This window comes from Mercenaria mercenaria, chromosome 11 (genome assembly GCF_021730395.1).
Source record: "Mercenaria mercenaria strain notata chromosome 11, MADL_Memer_1, whole genome shotgun sequence".
Lineage (NCBI taxonomy): Eukaryota > Metazoa > Mollusca > Bivalvia > Venerida > Veneridae > Mercenaria > Mercenaria mercenaria.
Genome location: NC_069371.1, coordinates 81,799,805 through 81,823,640, shown reverse-complemented (window position 1 = coordinate 81,823,640; position 23,836 = coordinate 81,799,805). Strand labels below are relative to the sequence as shown.

At 33.0% G+C, this 23,836-nt stretch overlaps 1 protein-coding gene across 1 annotated transcript in view; it reads left to right on the top strand.

Annotated features, from left to right (window-relative positions):
- The window catches only part of LOC123531191 (integrin alpha-2-like), a 35,901-nt gene extending 12,828 nt beyond the window's left edge, over positions 1 to 23,073 (top strand). Inside the window, exons 8-21 of the mRNA XM_053517916.1 lie at positions 311 to 511; positions 1,935 to 2,043; positions 3,796 to 3,972; positions 6,385 to 6,564; positions 8,574 to 8,725; positions 9,719 to 9,868; positions 12,395 to 12,617; positions 12,963 to 13,233; positions 14,011 to 14,194; positions 14,988 to 15,095; positions 17,395 to 17,514; positions 19,237 to 19,311; positions 21,540 to 21,671; positions 22,195 to 23,073. Coding sequence (XP_053373891.1) covers positions 311 to 511; positions 1,935 to 2,043; positions 3,796 to 3,972; positions 6,385 to 6,564; positions 8,574 to 8,725; positions 9,719 to 9,868; positions 12,395 to 12,617; positions 12,963 to 13,233; positions 14,011 to 14,194; positions 14,988 to 15,095; positions 17,395 to 17,514; positions 19,237 to 19,311; positions 21,540 to 21,671; positions 22,195 to 22,500 — 2,388 coding nt within the window. The 3' untranslated portion in view covers positions 22,501 to 23,073. The remainder of the gene's footprint in view (positions 1 to 310; positions 512 to 1,934; positions 2,044 to 3,795; positions 3,973 to 6,384; positions 6,565 to 8,573; positions 8,726 to 9,718; positions 9,869 to 12,394; positions 12,618 to 12,962; positions 13,234 to 14,010; positions 14,195 to 14,987; positions 15,096 to 17,394; positions 17,515 to 19,236; positions 19,312 to 21,539; positions 21,672 to 22,194) is intronic.
- Positions 23,074 to 23,836: the final 763 nt, after the last annotated feature.

Here is a 23,836-nt window from a genome sequence, read left to right as displayed (position 1 = left end):
TAGCATCATCATTTCTGTAATTCACGGTAGACTGTACTTACCATCATACACCAAAAATTTTTTTACACAAGTCATATTGCAGACTAGAAAATTGTATAAATATATAAATGCTTACATCATAATTTACCAAATATTTCTTGCCATACATTTAACTTACCAATATTTTTGAAATTATACTATGGGAGAAAGATGTAATTCTAAAGAAAAACTAAATACTTTAAACTGTTGAGTGTTGTTTTTATTATCTATATATCTTTCAAAAACAATTACATTCAATTTAAGATATCTCATTTTTTTCATTTTCTTTTAGGTTTTTATGTTTGAATATAAAAGTGACAGGATTCTAAATGAGCCCCTGATAGGAGATCAGCTAGGGAGCTATTTTGGTTCAGTCTTGTGTGCCACTGACATAAACAATGACCAGTTGGATGACATTATTGTAGGTGCGCCGTATTATTCTACCAACAACACGGAGGAAGGGAGGGTGTACGTCTACATGAACAGAGGCTTGGTAAATCATATACATGATCATTTATAAACTGTTTATACTGATTCATTCATACATTTAAACCTTCTGGTATGTTCCAATTTCTTTATTACAAAACTAAATAAGTCAAAAATCCTACCTAACGTATGTAGTTGTGGTCACAAATTTTGCCTGATGTCATACATTTCTGATTTGTTAATCAAATCTAGATCTCCATAAAGCAAAGAACACAACAAAATAAAATAATAGCAGACTTGGTTTGATGGAGGTTGGTTGTGAGAGGCAATGTGCAACACCCCTCACACCCTCTAGCACAGGCTTCAGCCGAATTTTATATAGAAATATTGAATGGACTCCATGGCCCCAAAGGACGAAATAAAATAACAACGCAGAGATGAATCGAAGTGTGAGGCAACATATCACTAAGAAACTGCTGTTGTGAATCCATGAATAGTATAAGAAGATCCCCCAGAAGCTTAGAAGTTGTGTTGAAAGTACATTTCAATACCGTTATTTTTCTCTTCTATTTAGGTTGAAATTTTGTGTCATTGTTAACTGGGATCCTGATTGTTGTTAATTGTTTGCAATTTCAACTTAAAAATGTGTTTTACTGTATTTAGTTTTATATACTGCAAATGGACAGTTGTTGTAACTGATAGCTAGCTAGTGATCATCTATGCATGGTTAATAGACAACAGGTGATTTACCAAAGGCTTACCTCTAAATATGGACATGTGTACTCTTATCTATCAAAACTTGCTAATTAAACTATAGCTTTACTTACAACTTAAGACAGAAAACAAAGAGTAAATTGAAACAGAAACAGGAAGAGCTTAAAATGGTGATAATCAGTTACTTGTATGTTGTCATGACAATGAGTATCTTAAATTTTTTCATAATTTTTGATAAATGTGTGAGATATAGCATTTAATTGTTATGAAACTTTTATGTACACTTTGTGTCTGTTTGTATGCAAAACTCATGCAAGAAATGGGTATGCACAAATTATATAACATGATTGATTGCACACATATGTATAATATGGCACAAATATGTGTAACATTAAGACACATTTAGGATAACAAAATGACAGACATATGTAGAACATGATAACATACCCATGTATATAATGCTGACCAACATAAATTATATATGACATGATGACTTAAATACATTTAACATGATGGCATATGTATGTATTACATCATTAGACACATATGTATGAAATGCTGACCAAATATATATAACTTGATGACACACACATATAAATATTTATTATGTAGCATGGTATGTCATATATGTATAACCTGATGAGAGACATGTGTAAAACGTGATGACACATAGGCACAATATGATGACATATATGTATAACATAATGACCAGCATATATATATAACATGATGGCACATATGATGACATATATGTAACTATATATTATGTGTTTCAGTTAAAGTTAGAGTTACAAGAAGATAGAATAAATGGTTCCACATCAAACCAGGCTCGGTTTGGCAGTGCTATAGCTAGTATAGGGGACATCAATAAAGACTCCTATAATGGTATGTATATGTCTTTCTAATGCTTAAAAAAAATGTTTGTTTCCAGTATCCGACCTACCCTAAAATTTTGCCGCGACCCTAAATGTTTTTATGGTGTTGGAAAAAAATCAATTTTTTCGCTATTTTTTTTATACTTTTCGCTTTGTGTTGCGCTTTCTTCATTGTTAAACAAAATTAAAAATAAAATTTCCAACCTACCTACCCTATATTTTTTGGGCATGTTACCAGAAACATACAGTTTTTTTAGGCCTAAGAGAGAGGAACAGCATTTTTATATTTACTTGTCATCTATTCGTTTGCATCATGTATCTATTCTTGTGAAAAAAACAAGCAGTGCTAATAGATCATTTAAAGCAGTTTAATTACTATATTTATATATTGCATAAAATGAACCTGCAAATTTATTCTTATCACATAAAACTTGTGTCTCTACCAGTGTACTGTAAAAGTAGAAACTTTTGCAAAGGTTTAATTTTCGCTATATGCGCGAGGCCCTACATCTCTCGACAATTAATACACGCGTAAATATTCACCATTAGTATAATTCAAATTCAAGTATGATACCATTTTTACAATTTCACGAATATTAAACCTCGCAAACATACTCAAAATTTCAAATTCGCGAAATTTTGACCCAGCAAAAATATGTGCTTTTACAGTATATATCATATTAGGAGTCTAGATGGAATGAGAGTTTCAACTGTACTGATGAAAACAGCTAACCCTACATTCTGATAATTATACCAAAAATAACCCTACATTCTGATATACCAAAAATAACCCTTACCAAAAATAACCCTACATTCAATTATACCAAAAATAACCCTACATTCTGATATACCAAAAATAACCCTAACCAAAAATAACCCTACATTCAATTATACCAAAAATAACCCTACATTCTGATATACCAAAAATAACCCTAACCAAAAATAACCCTACATTCAATTATACCAAAAATAACCGTACATTCTGATATACCAAAAAATAAGCCTACCAAAAGTAAGAGGTTAACATAATTCCACAAAAACCAATCTCACCTTTTTTGTGAAATTTGTACTGAAGTACAACTTCACAATAACACCTACAATTTATTACAAAACTTAATAATTAATACATATAAGTTTCATCAGTAGTGGATGGAAATAATAACAGACATGTTATTATTAAGCGGTTGTTGGGCCTTTGATCAAGAGCATCAGATCTTTCACAGGTTTAACTTGATCTTTGTGCTGCTACATGTAATGTGCTATAACCTTGTCTCTTATTTTACAGCTTTCTTACTATATGTTTTAACTGTTTATCCTTGTTTTATATAGTCGGTTAAAAAGCGCTTGCTGCTTATGTTGTACTGTTTTTCTGTCTTGCCGACTTAAAATAAAATTTATCTTATCTTATCGTATCTTATCTTAGGTTAATACCTCTTTTGATCAGTATACATGGCAGAAATATAACAAGTATGAAAGACAGCTGCTTAGATAGAGGTCATAGGTTGAAAAACAAAAAACAAATGCAGTTACAGCATACAAGCTTCCTGTACAGTGAGTTTTACAGGACGTTTTGTATCACAGTTTTAACTAATACAGGTGACAGAATGTACTGAAATGACAGAACAGTTCAAGAATATACTGAAAACATAGAATAGTTTCGGAATTAGACTGAAAACATCAAATTAGTTTCAGAATACACTGAAAACTTAAGATAGTTTATAAATTTACTGAAAAATAATGAAATAATATATTGTTGTTGCAGATATAGCTATTGGAGCCCCGTATGAGGCTGATGGAGCCGGAGCAGTGTATATATATAATGGATACAGTGGAGGTCTGTGGCCCAGATATACACAGAGGATTCTGGGCTCCAGTATACTACAAGGCATTAAATCATTTGGAGCTTCATTGACCCCTAGATCAGTCAATGAAGGTGAAGGTCAGTGCATCTTTTTAGTCAGTTATTTCATAATTGATTCTTTTATATAAAAAATCAAATTAAAGGCCAGTATACAGGTTTTTTAGCTCACCTGTCACAAAGTGACAAGGTGAGCTTTTGTGATCGTGCGGTGTCCGTCGTCCGTCCGTGCGTCCGTAAACTTTTGCTTGTGACCACTCTAGAGGTCACAATTTTCATGGTATCTTTATGAAAGTTGGTCAGAATGTTCATCTTGATGATATGTAGGTCAAGTTCGAAACTGGGTCACGTGCCATCAAAAACTAGGTCAGTAGGTCTAAAAATAGAAAAACCTTGTGACCTCTCTAGAGGCCATATATTTCATAAGATCTTCATGAAAATTGGTCAGAATGTTCACCTTGATGATATCTAGGTCAAGTTCGAAACTGGGTCACGTGGGATCAAAAACTAGGTCAGTAGGTCTAAAAATAGAAAAACCTTGTGACCTCTCTAGAGGCCATATTTTTCATGAGATCTTCATGAATATTGGTCAGAATGTTTACCTTGATGATATCTAGGTCAAGTTCGAAACTGGGTCACGTGGGGTCAAAAACTAGGTCATAAGGTCTAAAAATAGAAAAACCTTGTGACCTCTCTAGAGGCCATATTTCTCAATGGATCTTCATGAAAATTGGTCAGAATGTTCATCTTGATGATATCTAGGTCAAGTTCGAAACTGGGTCACGTGGGGTAAAAAACTAGGTCAGTAGATCTAAAAATAGAAAAACCTTGTGACCTCTCTAGAGGCCATATTTTTCATGAGATCTTCATGAATATTGGTCAGAATGTTCACCTTGATGATATCTAGGTCAGGTTCGAAACTGGGTCATGTGGGGTCAAAAACTAGGTCAGTAGATCTAAAAATAGAAAAACCTTGTGACCTCTCTAGAGGCCATATTTCTCAATGGATCTTCATGAAAATTGGTCAGAATGTTCACCTTGATGATATCTAGGTCAAGTTCGAAACTGGGTCACGTGCGGTCAAAAACTAGGTCAATAGGTCTAAAAATAGGAAAACCTTGTGACCTCTCTAGAGGCGATATTTTTCAATGGATCTTCATGAAAATTGGTCAGAGTGTTAACCTTGAAGATATCTAGGTCAAGTTTGAAACTGGGTCACGTGGGCTTAAAAACTAGGTCAGTAGATCTAAAAATAGAAAAACCTTGTGACCTCTCTAGAGGCCATATTTTTCATGAGATCTTCATGAATATTGGTCAGAATGTTCACCTTGATGATATCTAAGTCAAGTTCGAAACTGGGTCACGTAGGGTCAAAAACTAGGTCAGTAGGTCTAAAAATAGAAAAAACCTTGTGACCTCTCTAGAGGCCATATTTCTCAACGGATCTTCATGAAAATTGGTGAAAATGTTCAGCTTGATGATATCTAGGTCAGGTTCGTAACTGGGTCATGTGCGGTCAAAAACTAGGTCAGTAGGTCGAAAAATAGAAAAACCTTGTGACCTCTCTAGAGGCCATATTTTTCACGAGATCTTCATGAAAATTGGTGAGAATGTTCACCTTGATGATATCTAGGTCAAGTTTAAAAGTGGGTCACGTGCCTTCAAAAACTAGGTCATTAGGTCAAATAATAGAAAAACCTTGTGACCCCTCTAGAGGCCATATTTTTCAATGGATCTTCATGAAAATTGGTCAGAATTTTTTATCTTGATGATATCTAGGTCACATTTGCTCAAAAACTAGGTCACTATGTCAAATAATAGAAATAACGACGTCATACTCAGTTCAACACTGGGTCATGTGGGGATAGGTGAGCGATTCAGGACCATCATGGTCCTCTTGTTCATATTCTATATCTGTACCTTTCTTAACATTGTTCTGTATGTTTGATAAAGTGGAAGTAGTGATGCAGCTTTACATATAACTAAGCCTAGACGATCGCGTACGAAAGGAAACTTATCCACAGAAGTTGCTGAGAAAGCAGCTTACAAGGGAAACTTGTCACTAAAATTTCGTGATTAAAAAAGAACATTGCCAAAAACTGGTATTTAAGCATTCATTGGAGCATTTTCTGATAAACCAGATTACGTGCAAAACTTCTGTGATGCCTCAAGCAATGCTGATGGAAAGGGGGGTGACAATAGCTCTTCTAGTTTAAAAAATTCAAATAGTCGAGCTTATGTTCAAATCTATATTAAGTTGATTATAATATACAATGTAAAGAATTGATTACATTAATTCTGCACATCCTGTCTTCCTTTGTAGCTCACTGGAGGTAATGTTGAACTAATTATGTTATAATTTAATCCAAATGGACCAGTTTATGTAGTGGATTTAGCCCATTCTTTCTCCCTTTTTAATTTTTTTTCATCCTTTTTTTTAAGATCATTCCAAAAACATCTTCATACACTAACTTATACGTTACATTATTTCAGTATTTGCTGTGGGTGCCTATGAAACTGACAATGTTGCCATTCTGCGGGTAAACCCAGTGGTTTCCATGAAGATAATGATGTACGTCAGGCCAAACATCATAACAGCTTCAATGCCATATTTAGATTTAAACACCTGCTTTATATATACAGGAAATGCTGCTACCTTGCAGTCAACATTGGGTATGTCTGTCATTGAGAAAATCAACATGAAGTTAATTTATTGCTAAGAAAATCAACATTTGTTAAGTTTGTTGTTAAGGAAATCAACATTTGTTAAGTCTGTTGCTAAGAAAATCAACATTAAAATTTTGTAAAGTCTGTTGCTAAGGAAATCAACATTTGTTAAGTATGTTGTTAAGAAAATCAACATTAGGTAAGTCTGTTGTTAAGAAAATCAACATTTGTTAAGTCTGTTGTTAAGAAAATCAACATTAAGTAAACCTGTTGTTAAGAAAATCAACATTTGTTAAGTCTATTGTTAAGAAAATCAACATTAGGTAAGTCTGTTGTTTAAAAAATCAACATTAGGTAAGTCTGTTGTTTAAAATATCAACATTAGGTAAGTCAGTTGTTTAAAAAAAATCAACATTAGGTAAGTCTGTTGTTTAAAATATCAACATTAGATAAGTCTGTTGTTTAAAATATCAACATTAGGTAAGTCTGTTGTTTAAAATATCAACATTAGGTAAGTCAGTTGTTTAAAAAAAAAAAAACATTAGGTAAGTCTGTTGTTTAAAATATCAACATTAGGTAAGTCTGTTGTTTAAAATATCAACATTAGGTAAGTCTGTTGTTTAAAATATCAACATTAGGTAAGTCTGTTTATAAGGAAATCAACATTTGTTAAGTCTGTTGTTATGGAAATCAACATAAGGTAAGTCAGTTGTTATGGAAATCAACATTAGGTAAGTCTGTTGTTAAGAAAATCAACATTTGTTAAATCTGTTGTTAAGAAAATCAACATTAAGTAAATCTGTTGTTAAGAAAATCAACATTTGTTAAGTCTGTTGTTAAGAAAATCAACATTAGGTAAGTCTGTTGTTAAGAAAATCAACATTAGGTAAGTCTGTTGTTAAGAAAATCAACATTAGGTAAGTCTGTTGTTAAGAAAATCAACATTTGTTAAGTCTGTTGTTAAGAAAATCAACATTAAGTAAGTCTGTTGTTAAGAAAATCAACATTTGTTAAGTCTGTTGTTAAGAAAATCAACATTAAGTAAATCTGTTGTTAAGAAAATCAACATTAAGTAGAGATAGACCCTAACATTTTCATTGATAGAAATACATTAAATAAAGTCTAGAAATTGATTTCCAAGTCCTTGAAATTAACAAAAATGATTTCATAAATGTGCAATGTATGATAGTTTTGCTAATATCAATAACAGAAATTTTAATATTTAATTCAAAGTTGTGATCCGCAAAGAATGTCAACTCTTGCCTTGGGCTAGTACTTTAAAGCAGAGATATTTATTAGTTTACTTCCCTTGCAATTACACAATAGAGTAGAAAACAAAAACGGTTTAAGACACAATATTATACATTTTTTGCACAACAAAATCATTTAGGATTTATTAATATGTGTTTGATTTACCCCTGAACCACTGGTTCCTATGATTTTGTCAACTTACTTATGGTAAAAATTAACTTTTAACAAGCCGATAATAAAATGAAATACCAGTAAGTATTTTATAGTGCAGATAATACAGTTTTGCTTGTATCAAAATGTCACAATAGAAGCACTTTTGTAATACAGAACACCTGGTAGGATTAGTAAAGGTGCAATTATATTGATATCTTTTTCCTATGCCTACATTAAGTAAATCTATTGTTAAGAAAATCAACATTAAGTAAATCTAAAGAAAATCAACATTTGTTAAGTCTGTTGTTTAAAAAATCAACATTAGGCATTTCAGTTGTTTAAAAAAAAAACATTAGGTAAGTCTGTTGTTTAAAAAATCAACATTAGGTAAGTCTTCTGTTAAGAAAAAGTTGAATTCAGTCAGTTCAGTCTTTGTTGGCACAACAGGCTTGTTACCTAATGACCAGGTCGAAGTTTCCAGTAAAAAAAGTAAGGTAACTGTTATCTGTATATAGATAGGTTCATCATTAATTTGATTACTATACCATGAAAATACGATATTACTGACTTAGGTATAATATGTCCTATCAATTTCATGTTTATTATTTTAGATATTACATACACTATGCTGGTAGATACAACAACCCCGGAAGGGTCAGTGCGGGCAATATTTGAACCAAACAAAGTGCCGTATATTTCACGGGCACTCCAAATCAAAAAGAATGAGCATGTCTGTGATAATAACGTTAGAATTTATGCACCGGTAAGTACTCAGTGAAATTTTGCTACTACATCACTCAGGTTTCTGTATCTGTATATTTAACATTTACTATGATACCTAGGTTTCAATCCCTATCCCTAACCACATAACCTAGGTTTCTGTATGAATACACCTAACCCTAACTGCATACCAAGGTTTCTGCATTCCTAACCATCTTCCCTAGGTTTATTTAACCCTAACAATTGTACCTAAGGTTCTATATCAGTATTACAAACCCTAACTTTGTTACCCAGGTTTCTATATCTGAATATCCAACCCTTTGTCATTTTACCTGGGTTTCTATATCTCTGTCCCTAACGCTAGTCATTTTATCTAGGTTTCTATATCTCTATCCCTAACCCTAGCCATTTTGTCTAGGTTTCTAAATCTGTTTACCTAACTCTAACCATGTTGCCCATATTTCTATATCTGTTTACCTAACTTTAACCATGTTGCCCATGGTTCTAAATCTGTTTACCTAATTCTAACGATGTTGCCCATGTTTCTGTATCTGTTTACCTAACTCTAACCATGTTGCTCATGGTTCTAAATCTGTTTACCTAACTCTAACCATGTTACCCATGTTTCTATATCTGTTTACCTAACTCTAACCATGTTGCCCATGGTTCTAAATCTGTTTACCTAACTCTAACCATGTTGCCCATGGTTCTATATCTGTATAGCTAATCCAGTAGTAGAACCCTGTTAAATTTTGGATGCATTTTTAGTCATTTCAGTGTCATGGGCAATGTGTCACAGTTTTTGCAGAAACTTTGACACATTAAGTAAGGTAGATTACACTGAAATGAATGCAGAACTTTGCATTTTTATCATAGATTAAGAGTATATTAGAATAAAAATGAACAATTAACAAAGTAACATGGTCTGCAAGAATCACTATATGAAGCTATATTTCTTTCATATGTGTTTCAATGTGCAGAAATATAAAGAAACAGTTAATTTAGAATGGTACTGATGTTTCTATGTTTCTATTAGTATCAGGATATCTGGCGAGATGTTGACGTCGAGGTACGATATGGCCTTGACCCTGCTACAGCAAGCCAGTGTGTCCGAAACTGCCCAATCCTGGAGAGATTCAATGGTAAAGATCCACAAACAAGCACACAAGATGTCTTCAGAAAAGTGGTAAGTTAAGAATCTAACAATATATACCAAATTTGACATTTTTGAGATGTTGTTGTTTCTGGTAGTTTTAGTCCTTTGACTGTAGAACTTACTTCTAGAAAACAACCTGACAACCATTCACATGTTATAAAGTCTCTAGGAGTGTAAATGTTCTCTGTTGACATCCCTGACGTTAGTGTCTGTCTCTGTTTTTGGTTTTTACAGAAGTCTTTGTGTGAGAGGTTAGAAATCCTGTGCATGCTAACAACAATTATCAGCATGGTATTTAGTTTTGTTTTTTTTTATCAAACAAAACTTTGTTGTTTAAGTCGTTTGTTGAACATATATTCTAATATGAAAAAGCCATGTTTACTTTTATTATAAAATGGCAGTATTGATGTCACATCAGCATAGTATTTGGTGCCAGTATGGTGCTGAAAAAGAGGGCTACCATATTTGGTCAACTATTTCATATGAAAGACAATTCAAAATTCAAAATGATATACTGTAAACGTACTTTCTTTAGCGCAGTTAATTTTTTAGCGCATTGCTTACAAATTCAATAAATTTGAAATGTTGGCACACACTTGAATTAGCGCACCTTTAACCTCTGCTAATTTACCAATTTAGCGCATTGACAGAAATGTCCGAAAATCAGTGCAAATTCGAAAACAGCAATGCCAGTAGAAGTAAAATGTGTCCCAGCAGATTTATTCTGAAAAGTGTTCAAAATAGATCTATAAACATGAATTCATTCACTACTGCATTTACAAGATAACCCTTATATAAATGAAAATTGAATAAGTGTCACACTGATATATGTTTTCACATTAAAATGTTTTCTAAAATCATCAGTCAACATATAGGCGTAATTGTATTACATTTTATATGTTGCTTACAGTTTGCCGTGATTAAGTCTATGGCTGGTGATAGATAATATGCGATACATGCAATTCAAAATATCCCAGTAATTACGAGTAATCTCAGAAATGCCTGAAGGAATTATAATTAAAAAATAATGTAATTAGAAAAACCGTGTTTTAAAGTTATTAATACACAGAAAGAGGTAATACGTCCGCGGAATAATTTCACGAGGGCGTAGCCTGAGTGAATATTCTGGCGGCGTATAACCAATTTTGAGTGTATTAATTTAGGTAAAACACAATTTTGCTATACATTATTTCAATTGTAATGTGCCCTTATTCTAAAACAGTAGATGAAATATAGTAGCGCTCTTTCTTGATCGCAACAAAAACATCGGCATCATCGCATGTTAACGTGACGACATTTTAGCGTAAGCGTGTTTTAACAGAAACAAGCATATTAGAATGTTGCTTTGTAAACTTTGTTTGTGTTGTGTTTTTTAAGAAACAGATTAGTTATTTTGTTTTTTTTAAAAGAAACGGAAACATGCAGAAGATATGTTAGTGCAAAAAAAAGGTAACAATGTTTTTTTTATGTAAAACAAAGTCATAGAGAACATCACAGTCTTTATTCTCAGCTGTCATAAATAGCGTAAACATGAATTAGCGGGACTTTGCTTTGAGCTAAAAGCGCTAAAATTTTATATCTGCTACTATAAGTACATTTATAGTAACAGAAAGGTGTTACGATTAATTCCCACCCTATGAATGGATAGGCATTTAATGTTAATTGCACATATACCTCTTCATTGTGTTTAAATATATTAAAACATTGTTTGGCTATATAATATGTCTTGAATAAAAAAAAAACATACTGTTGTAATTCATGCTAAAAATAAGAAAGCTTCAAAACAAATTGGTATCCTACAGAATTTTCCTGGACTTATAGCTTTGTCAAGTTACCATAGAAACAATACAATGTACATCATCCAAGTAAGATGCCTTTTAAGGATGACTAACCGTTATAGGCCTCAATTTCTCCAAAAGGGCACTTACAACTTGATAATGTAAGCTTCGAAAATGTCAAACGATAGAAATAATTAAAGTGCATATTGACAAGTTATATAGTGACAGAAGTTCTCAAAAATTTCCTTTAGATTACCAACCCTGATAATTTTGGTTTTTCATGTGTTATCTCCCCTGAAAACTAGAAGAAAAAAAAATCTCCTTTTCCCTATGGGGAATTTTAGATTTCTTTTTGATATTTGTATCAGGATCATATAATGCAGCTTTCTACCGCAAAAGTTTTTCGAAACTCAAGTTCAGATTCTCATAATCAAAGAAATTATATATTTCACATAGGCATCCATGTTAACTTCAATACCGATTATCTCCCCAAAAAATGATAAATTTCGAAAAATCTCTCAGTGAAACATTTTTAATTTTGAATGTTTTTAAAGTGACCAAATTTCATTTCAAATTACCATAGTAACAAGAAATGAATATGGCAATTTAAATGTCCTGTAAATATGTCAGTCAGTAAAGATGAAAAAATGATATTCCTCTAATTATCAAGATACAATTAATAATGTCTTCTTTTTGTCCTGTCTCTTTCATGTATCTCCCTTTAAAAAACACAATAAAGAATTTAAAAAGATTAACATTATGTGTGTAATGTTTTCAGATACAGTACGACAAACAGTGTGGTGATGACAATAAATGTGACACTGGGTTGACGCTGAAACTTCTTCCGCTCACTGAAAGTGGTCATATTGTAACAGGACGTGACAGGAATCTGGATGTGAGAGTCGGGTTGTTAAACAATGGAGAAAACGCATACAATATAATCATGGATGTTGTATTGATGGGGAACTTTTCGTCCACTATCAGGACAAAGGATACATTTGGTATGTACATACAATGAAGGTAGAAAGGGTTTGGGTAAAAATATTAGATACAATAAATCTAACTGAATATTGAAGAAATATTTCCCCTATATTTTAAACCTTTTATAAATTAAATATGATAGTGTATAATATAAATGATGTGACTCAGACCCAGCCAAATCATACTGATAGTTTGTAATGATCTAGTTCAGACATGAGCTATTAGTCAGTGAAGATCAGACTTGTTTGTTTGTTCATTATTTGAAATGTTTGAACTTGTTTTCCTCAGAGAAACACACACAGAGTCATTTTAGAGTCAACTAATCAATACAAAAAATAGCAATAGCAGATATCACTGAATTTCAGGGGAGACAATCGTTGACTGTGCTTTACTACAATATGATAACAGTGACCCTGCACTGGAGATGGCCATACATCGATGTCGTGTAAGAAAACCGTATCCTCTAAAAACCATGGAGGAAGTGACATACACGCTGCAGATTCCGCTGGAAAATGAAGCCAAGATGACAGAATTTGAAGCAAACTTCACTGTACGGACAGAAGATCAGGATGATCATCAGGCATCACAAATCCTAAAGTTACCTGTCAAGTCAGAATATGGACTTCGAATCGAAGGGTAATGTTATTACATTTTTATCACTTCTGATAACTTTCTGAAAGACTTCCACTTGTCCCCTATTTTGCAATGAAGACTTATTGTAATGAGTAAAGAGAAAGTAATGTGAATCGATGCTGCCAACACCTTAATAAAAATTGTTTTTAATCTATTACCAGTTCTTAAACCTGCAATAACATTCTCTTCTGGTATACAAACACGCATGAGGTTATGTTATGTTTTTGCTTCTCCAAATTTTTAGAGCAAAGAGTAAAATCATGAAAAGTGAAAAGATTTTTGTGAAAATAAGGTTATTTGGAGTTGTAAGGGGAAAATAATAATATTCTGGTGTTGATGCTTCAATGCTTTATATGATATATACATTATTCAGCAAGGTTTACATATACATGAATACCATTAGAATTATTTGCTAAAGTGCATTTTGTTAAATACCTCAACAAGAAGTTGAAGTATCCATTATTTTTCTCTTAATAGTAACATCATCTGTACATTTTGCACCATCAACCAGAAAGCAACAGGAAATAAAATATGCTGACACAATAAAAAAAATGCCATCATTTGTTTCTTTAAGAAGTGCTTGAAAATTTAAACATTAATTCATATTGGCCTAAAGTACAATTATTTTTTCGTTTGTTTTTCATTTGAAATGTTTCATTTTTACCAAAATCCTGCAGATGTATCTATGACAGTTGTACCTTTTGTTTTTCAAATATCTGGATAGCACATTAAGTGTACAACCTGTGAATGTGTCTCTAATGTTGGAACTTCTGTTTGCAGTATATCTGGTCCGGAACAGGTCACACTAAGTGTACAACAGACATCTGAAGACTGGACACCTGTAGAACACAGATATTCTATCAAGAATTTCGGGCCGAGCCCACTAGAGAATGCAGAGATTTTGGCCTATGTTCCAGCTATTATACATAGAAAAGACCCACTAGTTACAAATATATCTGTCTGGGTAATTACAATTTTGTGTGAAATATTCTATGTTATGTGTTCTAACAGATTCTCAGTTATTATAATTCTCGATTATTGGGGTCTGGCATTTTAAGATGAGTGACATTATTGTGCAAAACAAATTCAGAAAGTAAAATCACTGAGCTCGGTGTGTTATTTGATATCTTGATAACCACTGTTTAAATATCTTACATATCATACATGTATGTCATATTTCATATCAAATTTCCAAGGTGGTTATCAAGTTTCTAACAAGATAGATATCAAATTCCTTATTCCATGATAGATATCACATTTTTGCCAAAGATCGATACCACATTCCTACCATGGTGGATCGTACCGCAATCCTATCAAAGGTTGATATGAAATTCCCTCCAAATACAGATAGCAAACATTCAAGGATATAAAACTTCCATCAAAAATATGAAAATCTGATCCAAATTGAAAATACTGTGTTAAATGCGGTTGAGATGTTATTCAAAATTGTTTTCACAAATGCATCACATGACACATTCTAATATATGAGAAATTTACAATTTGGTTATTTTCGAATTTTTAAAAATAGAAATATTCAAGTAGAGAGATTAACAATTCATCCCTAATAAATTCATTCGTTAATTTAATGTTGAATATTCTTCATTTATATTTAATCACTTCTAGTAAATGACCAGTAAAAAGACGCATCCTATACTTGTTTAGCAAATTTCTGCCTGAATTATTCAGGATATATAATTAGTAATGCCAGAGTTAAATAAGAACTTTTCAATAACAGCAGTTTGTGGACACTATTTCAGTTGACCACGTATGGGACTGATCCACCATTGAAACAGCGATGTTACGAGGTTGTAGGTGATGAAGATATTCCTAATACTGAATCATCTGGAGGTTACGCCATCAGTGTGGTAAATTGTTGTTTTTTTTAAACTTTTTTTAGGATTGGTAATTATTTATAGTTTAGGACTATTAATTGTAAAGCAATTTTGAATGTGTATAATTTTTTATATACATGAAAAGAATGCTTTATGATTGTGGTGTTAGAACAACTGTAATATTGACTTCAGTATAATGTAGACTAAATCTCTGTAGAAAAGTAGAGATTGTTTTCCCTGAAAAACATACGTCACAGCAATTGTAAAATTCCACAAATTAAGGGCCATAACTCCAGGGAAAATCACTGAACCATAATTTTTCACAGATATACACAATAAGGCTTGAAAGTGGTAACTTCTGTGGTGTTTGGTGGAATTCCAACAAATGGGATAGGAGAAGCAGCACAGAGCAAAAACTTGACAAATCAAGAGTCAGGACTTCCGTGAAAATCATTTAATCAAAACATGACAGTAATGTGCACAACTGCATTTCACTCTTAGTCTAATCATGCATGAAGTTTGGTGAAATGCAGCCTAACTGTATACAGCAAGTAGTGTAAAGACTGTAAAATATAAAAAATCAAGGGCTATTACTCTTCTCAAATTCACTGAACTTGAATATGCTGATGATATGTGTAACTAGGCTTGGCACTGAAAACTCCTGTAAGGTTATGTGGAAATCTGCCTAATGGTGTAATAAAAGTTGCCAAAATATCATAAAATTTGACAAATAAAGGGCCAAAACCCCCCTGAAAATCACTGAACCAGAACATGCCAATAATATGCATAATATGACCTGGCACTGGTCACTCCTTTAAGGCTTAGTGGAAATATATCTTATTGCATAAGAGAAGTAGCTAAAACATCATAAGTTTTGATGAATCAAGGGCCATAACTCTGCTGAAAATCATCAAAAGTTGCTCGCAACACATAGATCTTGGGATTTAAAGACTTGAAAATCAGTTTCGAACATATACTGTTAAATTGTATGAAAACTGTAATGTTCTGATGATGACATCTCAGAAGTTTATTGAAATAAAGAATGAAATTGTCTTACTGTCTAGAGTCTCTCCTGTTATCATAGACTGAGAAATTGCTTCATTTTATGTCTACTCTGACTTTAGCCAGCAAGACTGCCCATGCAGAGGTCTTGAGTTAAATACCCAGGTAAGGTGAACTTGAGTACATCAAAGACGATATACAGGGACGCTATTTGAAGGGAAATGATTTCAGCTGTTTATAATCTGGAGACGCCCATATTCAACTAAATTACTGTTGAAAAAATTTGCCTATGTCCAACCTTTATTTTTCCTGTAAACTTCAATTTGCTCATCCCTACACAGGAAGGTAGACATTGCTCTGTGGTATATATTATCACAATTAAAATAATTTAGTTGAGGAAACATTTATAGCAACATGTTAATCACTGGTGGACAAACATTTACAGAAATAACAATCCTAACTTTCTATATAGTTACATGACTCCTTAATATATAAATCCCTGGTACAATATGCAGTTTTTGCTGAATGACCTGTAAATAGATATATAACGTATGATTGTTTTTGCTACTTCCTATGTCATGTCTTAAAACATGGATTCAAAAACTTGCTGGTCAGTAAGTGTATAATGTATACTCAGTTGTAAATGTAGACCAGATATTCTAGACCAAAACTAAAGGCACTGTATTGTATAACTCAATGAACTATGTTCTAGACTATAACACAAGGTACTATATTTTTGGCCATCACTCAATATACTGTATTTCAGACTATAAATCAAAGCACTCTTCTAAACCAGAACTCTAGGCCGTAATTCGAGACCATAACTCTAGGCATTATATTCTAGACCGTAATTCGAGACCATAACTCTAGGCATTATACTCTTGACTGTAATTCGAGACCATAATTCTAGGCATTATACTCTAGACTGTAATTTGAAACCATAACTCTAGGCATTATACTCTAGACTGTAATTTGAAACCATAACTCTAGGCATTATACTCTAGACTGTAATTTAAACCATAACTCTAGGCATTATACCCTGGACCATAATTCGAGACCATAACTCTAGGCATTATACTCTGGACCATAATTCGAGACCATAACTCTAGGCGTTATACTCTGGACCATAATTCAAGACCATAACTCTAGGCGTTATACTCTGGACCATAATTCGAGACCATAACTCTAGGCATTATACTCTAGACCATAATTCGAGACCATAACTCTAGGCATTATACTCTACACCATAATTCAAAGTGCTATAGTCTAATAAGTTAATTTAGTTTCCATTTATTTGAAGTTGTTTACTGAACATTTTTTTTTATTACAGGACTGTTCATCATTTCCGTGTCAAAGATTTTCCTGTAATCTTTTGTTGTTCAAAAAAGATGAATCTATCCTGGTATCTGTGAATGTGTCTGTAAGTCGGCAGATTCTAACAAGACTGCAGGTTAGTGTAGAGTTCCTTGTCCCCTATCACTTCTGACTTCAATGAAGTTCTCAGAGAAATATTTAGATTTGTTCCCATTCTTGTTGCTTTTTGATTATGTATTTTCTTTAAAAAAAATATCTTGCTCACATACAGGTTAACCTGCCTAAATGGCCACTTGTATCTAAGAGATACTTGCTTTATGCAGCCAGTCAACAAATTTTCTGAATTGAAATTTTGACCTAATTTTCCATCTGTCTTATGTAGCCGCCTGCCTTTAGAAGTCAAATTTCATAATTCTCTTACCTGGCTGCTTAATGCAGGTAATATATTGTACATTGTTTACCATTCTGAAAGTACAAACCTTTAATTTTGAATGAGGACTGGTGTGCTTAGATTTGTTAAAATCAGATGGCAAGTTATGAGTTCTTTTACATGTGAACTGTTCGATCCATAACAGGGTTTTTCCTGAATGGCAACTTAACTTAACTAGATCCAGACTTAAGTTATACAGCATTGTAATGGAAATTTTTGATGTCCAAAAAGCATGAAATTGCAATGGAAAATACGTTCTCAAAATCAGATTTGATGACAATTTCAGAACTGACTGGGATATTATGAAAATTTTAAATATATAGTATGAATTGTTTTGTCTTATATTATAAGTGAATATAAAGGTAAAAGTTTGTTACAAAAATTGTGGATCAAACAGTGTGCAAAGATATCATTTAATCCTTTTTTATAATAAAAAATACAGATGTTTTGTTTTTAACTTTTAATTCATGGAGATAAAGTCAGGTATAAGATACAGAGCTGTCGATATTGAAATTTCACTGCAATATCAAACCAAGCCCCAAGATTCCGAGATAGGATAAAGAAATCATTTTGTTCTTGTCACAATTTTCCAGTCTTCATTATTCTGTTTAACCCTTACTGGCTGCTAAATTTCTATAATGAACTTGTCCATCTTTCAATTTGGACAGTACCATTAACTGTTAAAAGGGGTGCATACTATAAAGATACTGACTGAATGGCGAACAGTGTAGATCATGGTCAGACTGCACGGAAAATACTGACTGAATGGCGAACAGTGCAGATCATGTTCAGACTGCATGGATGTGCAGGCTGATCCTGATCTGCACTGGTCACAAAGACAGAATCAGTTGTGTCCAGCATGATAAGAGTTAATACTTACATACCTATAAAAAAAAATTACAGGCATATATTTGTATTTTTGTGACTTTAAAATTCGGTTTAGGTCATAAAATAAAGAAAATGATATCATAGCATTAATCGATTTTATTGACATTTTAATATGTTATTGACAACATATTTTTCTAAATGTGTAAGAAATTTCAAAATGTACTGTTGGTAACAAGATATCCAAGATATCAAGTGCCATGTTAGAAGCTTCTTTAAGTTTATATATGATATGTCAAAGACTTGAAACACTTTGTTTGAATTATCATGCACAAGTAAGATATGCAAACTAGACTATGAACTATGTAAAGTTCCTTATATCTCTTTGGAAATGATGTAATCATAACTTTTTGAAATATTAAAAATACAATAATGTAATTTGTCACCTGTCTCAGTGGTTAAAACGTCTGATTATCACCCTTTGCTAAGTCTTATTTCAGTAATTTGATGAAAATACTTCAAGTTGATGTTAGATTTTTCCATTTTGAGACAAGAATTGAGAACTTTTAATGATTTTAAACTGTTGACATAATTCTATTGCAGGCTAAAGACACTGTGAGACTGGCATCAAGAATTTCTATACCAGAAGTAAACTTTGGAAAGTCATTGGACAAAGAGGTAAGAAATGATCTGTAATGTATAGAAGTCCCCTCAACAACCTGTTACCCCCTCACCAAAGTATTACCCTCTCCAAACTGTACCCCCCTCACCCAGCTGTTATTCCACTCTTCAAACTGTTACTTCCTCACCAAATTGTTACCCACTCCCAAATGTTTACCCCAGTATAGGATTCTTACCCCTTCATTAAACTGTTACCCCCTTGATAAACTTTTACCAAACTCACCAATCTCTTGCCCCCTTACCATAGGCCTCCTTTCCAAACTATTATCCCTCACCAAACGGTTACCTTCTAACAAAAATGTTAACCCCAAATTGTTACCTCCTTAACCCTTACCATGCTAAATTTCTACAATGAACTTGTCCATCTTTCAACTTGGACAGTATCATTAGCTGTTAAAAGGGGTGCTCACCAAAAAGATACTGACTGAATGGCAAACAATGCAGATCATGATCAGACTGCATAGATGTGCAGGCTGATCATGATCTACACTCATCTCAAAGGCAGAATCAGTCATGTAAACCAATCTGATACTCATTCAAGAACAGTTACCCCCTTCCAAATAGGTATCCCCCATCAAACTGATAGCCCCTCATCGAACTATTACCCCTCACCAAACTCTCACTCCCTTACAAATTGTTATCCCCTTACCAAACTGTTAAGCCCTGATTAAACTATAACCCCTCACTAAATTGTTACCCCATTAACCAGTTGTTACCAGCTTATGAAACTGTTACCCGCCCACCAAATGGTAACCACCTTCCAAATTTTTACCTCTTCATCAAACTGTTACCCCATCATCGGACTTCTATCCCCTCACCAAACTCTTACCTCCTTAAAAGGGGGCTTTTTCCATTCAAAAGGGTTTCATTTTGCGTGTGTTTTTTTAAGAGAGAATTAAAGCATAGATATGCATCTAGAACACACAGGCATTGTTTGGTATCTTTAGGATGAGCATTGTTGTTATGTTTCCGAGACCTTTCCCACATTTTATAACCATAAATTTCTAGTAACACAATCCTAGCATGGTACGACAGCTTTACTAACTCAACACTTTGGTTAAAGGCACTGACCTCTAGATCATAGTTACGACACCAACAAAAATTTATAGATATCAGAAAACTATTGCTATTTTCAAGGAGGCATTTAAACTTAGTTACTGACAGGTGAAAAGTTATGGAAACACATAAGAATTAGTTGCTTTTACTCATTTTTCCATTCAAATTGGGAAGTGTTTGTAACGGGCTACTGGAGGTTAACTGCCTTAATTATAAAGTTTTGTCAATTACGTATTCCTGCATGGTTTATTTGTCAAGACCACAAGAAAATGTTTATTGCCACGGTGACCTAGGTTTGAATGTTTTTTCTTCATCTGGATTTGGCATTGTTAAGATAATTTAGAAGCAAAAACTCATGTTCTAATATTTATAGGGGGCCTCCGTGGCCGAGTGGTTAAGGTCGCTGACTTCAAATCACTTGCCCCTCATCGGTGTGGGTTCGAGCCTCACTCGGGGTGTTAAATTCTTCATGTGAGGAAGCCATCCAGCTGGCTTATGGAAGGTCTGTGGTTCTACCCAGCTGCCCGCTCTTGATGAAATAATGCACGGAGGAGCACCTGGGGCCTTCCTCCACCATTAAAGCTGGAAAGTCGCCATATGACCTATCATTTGTCGGTGCGACGTTAAATCCAAAAAAAATAATATTTATAATATGACCAAAGTTCAATCTTAAAGAAAGATCATTTTTTAAGCCACAACCTGTAAGTAAATGCCTTTAATGTTGTTGTATTGGTATCTCTGTCAACTATTGGCATCTTTCAGTGAAAATGGGACAAAATATTTAAAATTTATTTAACTTTAATAAAACATAAAAATTATAATGATTGGAAGTAAAATCATTTAGCCATATCAGTTATGATAAGATAACCCTTAATCAAAAGTCACTTCACAAGTGGATTTGGGTGCTGGCTGCTGTGTAGAAACTAGTGCCATCCCAAAGTTAAAAATGTTGTCTTTGTTATGTTTTAATAAAATTAAATGTTTTATTAAAATTAAACAGTCATTCAATATTTTGTTCAGTTTTCACTGAATTATGTCTATATTTAAAAGAGATATTAAAATGACAAAAATAAAATGTGAAAATGTGGAGTTAGAAAGGTTGGTAAGTAAATACACCAATAGCACCTCCATATGAATGTGTTAATTTCCTGTGTGTATATAATACACAGGTTGAGACGATGTTCCACAAGACGACAAACGCCATGGAAAGAAAGAAGATCTCAATACCAATATGGCTTATTATTGTCTCTGTTGTGTCGGCATTCCTTGTTTTACTGGTTATTGTCGCCATTCTTATCAAGGTAAGATTTTTTTATTTAATTCTTATATGTTCTTTATTTTTATATTTTTTCTTAAGTAATAACAAATTAAGAAATAATTTGAAATTTTGGTTGCACAAAACAAGCGAATGAAACTTTTATTAATTTTTATTTCCCTGTTATACAACCTGGGCATTTTTAATTGTGGTAAAATGAAAACAATGAAAGGAAAAAATTTATTTTGTATTTTTGCCAGATCATTCTTTTGTTCTGTGTACAGTATTTAGTTTTTCAGTGAAAAAGTTCATTGCTTTTGTCTACCAATAAGATATATTTTTGAATATCACATTATTTTAAGCCCCTCCCCCTTTCACACATCTGCAAATAATCATACATGAATATTACCTTAATATAATAGAAATACAAAGAATTATTGTTCATAAACGGTCTGATTGTTTTTTTGGTTTTTTTTTTCGAAAGTACATGTGATTGATTTATAGGGGATTTATTTGCACATCCAAAACCTGGTCGCCTAGAAATATTTAATCCTTCTTTATTAACACAGGTTGGATTTTTCAAAAGATCAAAGAAAGAAGAAATGAAGAGGTTAATGCGGCGCAATTCTTCCCCATTTTCTGATACAAACACATCGAATGATACGTCAGCTAGAGCGAATGGTGCATCAGATAGCTCTCGTATAATGAGCTCCATAGAAGACAGTGACGGCTCCACAAATCACGAAGCCCATTTCAATCCTGCAACTGATCCTGCCAGTATTGACCAGCTTGATGGAACGCCGTCAAGTTATACAGAAAAAAATTCAAACTTTTATAAAACAGACTCAAGTTTTGATTCTGGATATAAATCATGACATTTTTTAAGGAGAAACTTATATGTAATATAAGTGACTGTGTTTTGTGTACATAATAAATCCGAGTTGTAGTGTTCAATTGTACCTCGTTTTGTAAATTTTGTTTCAGAGAAAATGGAGAAATAAATGAATAATTATCATAAAATTTTATAATTAATGTTTCATGAAGTTGTTTAAAAAAATCACTTTCAAAGCATCATCTTCATCTAACAAATATGTCATAATACTCAAAACGTTTTCATGGTATTTTCCGAGAATTAACCTTAACGCTGCTATATTTTTAAAACTGACTAGTCCATCACTCAATTTGGACAGTACCATTTATTATTCGAAGGGGTGTTCAGTGAAAATTTACTCACTGAATAGCAAACAGTGCAGACCATGACCATCTGTGCAGGCTGATCTTGGTCTGCACTGGTCGCAAATCCAAAATCACTTGCTGCCAGCAGGCTAAAGGTTATATTGTGTAAATTTGATGAAAGTATGTAGGTCAGATGTTGATTAGAACTTATAATGACATTGTTTTGTAAATTACTGTAATATTTTTATAATAAATCTGTATAAGAAATCCTATAAAATGTTATATTATACTTTCTAGTACATAGTGCTCACGGTGAGGTTTAAGGATACTTAGATGCCCATCACCCATCTGTCTGCTGGAATGGTTATGAGAAATCATGGGTAAAAATTAAAATTTGTCCAGATATGATTTAAATGGATTACTGTGGTCAAATTTTAATTTTACTTCAACTTCGCTATTAAAACTGATAAATGCCAAATAGTTACATTTTGACTGTTTTCAGTGCACTTTTCTTTAAAAAGCCTTAATTTTTAGAATGTTGTATTTGGTGATGTCAAATTCAGTTTTAGTAAGAGTAGTATTACAAGGTCATTGCAGTGTAGTTTTGATTTTGAATAAAATCTATGGTATTGTCTAAAATGAAACAAGAGGACGATGATGGTCTTGAATCGCTCACCTGTCCCCACATGACCCAGTTTTGAACTGAGTATGACGCCGTTTTTTCTATTATTTGACATAGTGACCTAGGTTTTGAGCTCAGGTGATCCAGTTTTTAACCTGACCTAGATACCATTAAGATAAAAATTCTGACCAATTTTCATGAAGATCCATTGAAAAATATGGCCTCTAGAGAGGTTTTTATTATTTGACCTACTGACCTAGTTATTGATGGCACATGACCCTGTTTCGAATATGACCTAGATATCATCAAGGTGAACATTTTGACCAATTTTCATGAAGATCCATTCAAAAGTATGGCCTCTAGAGAGGTCACAAGGTTTTTCTATTTTTAGCTTACATGTCACAAAGTGACCA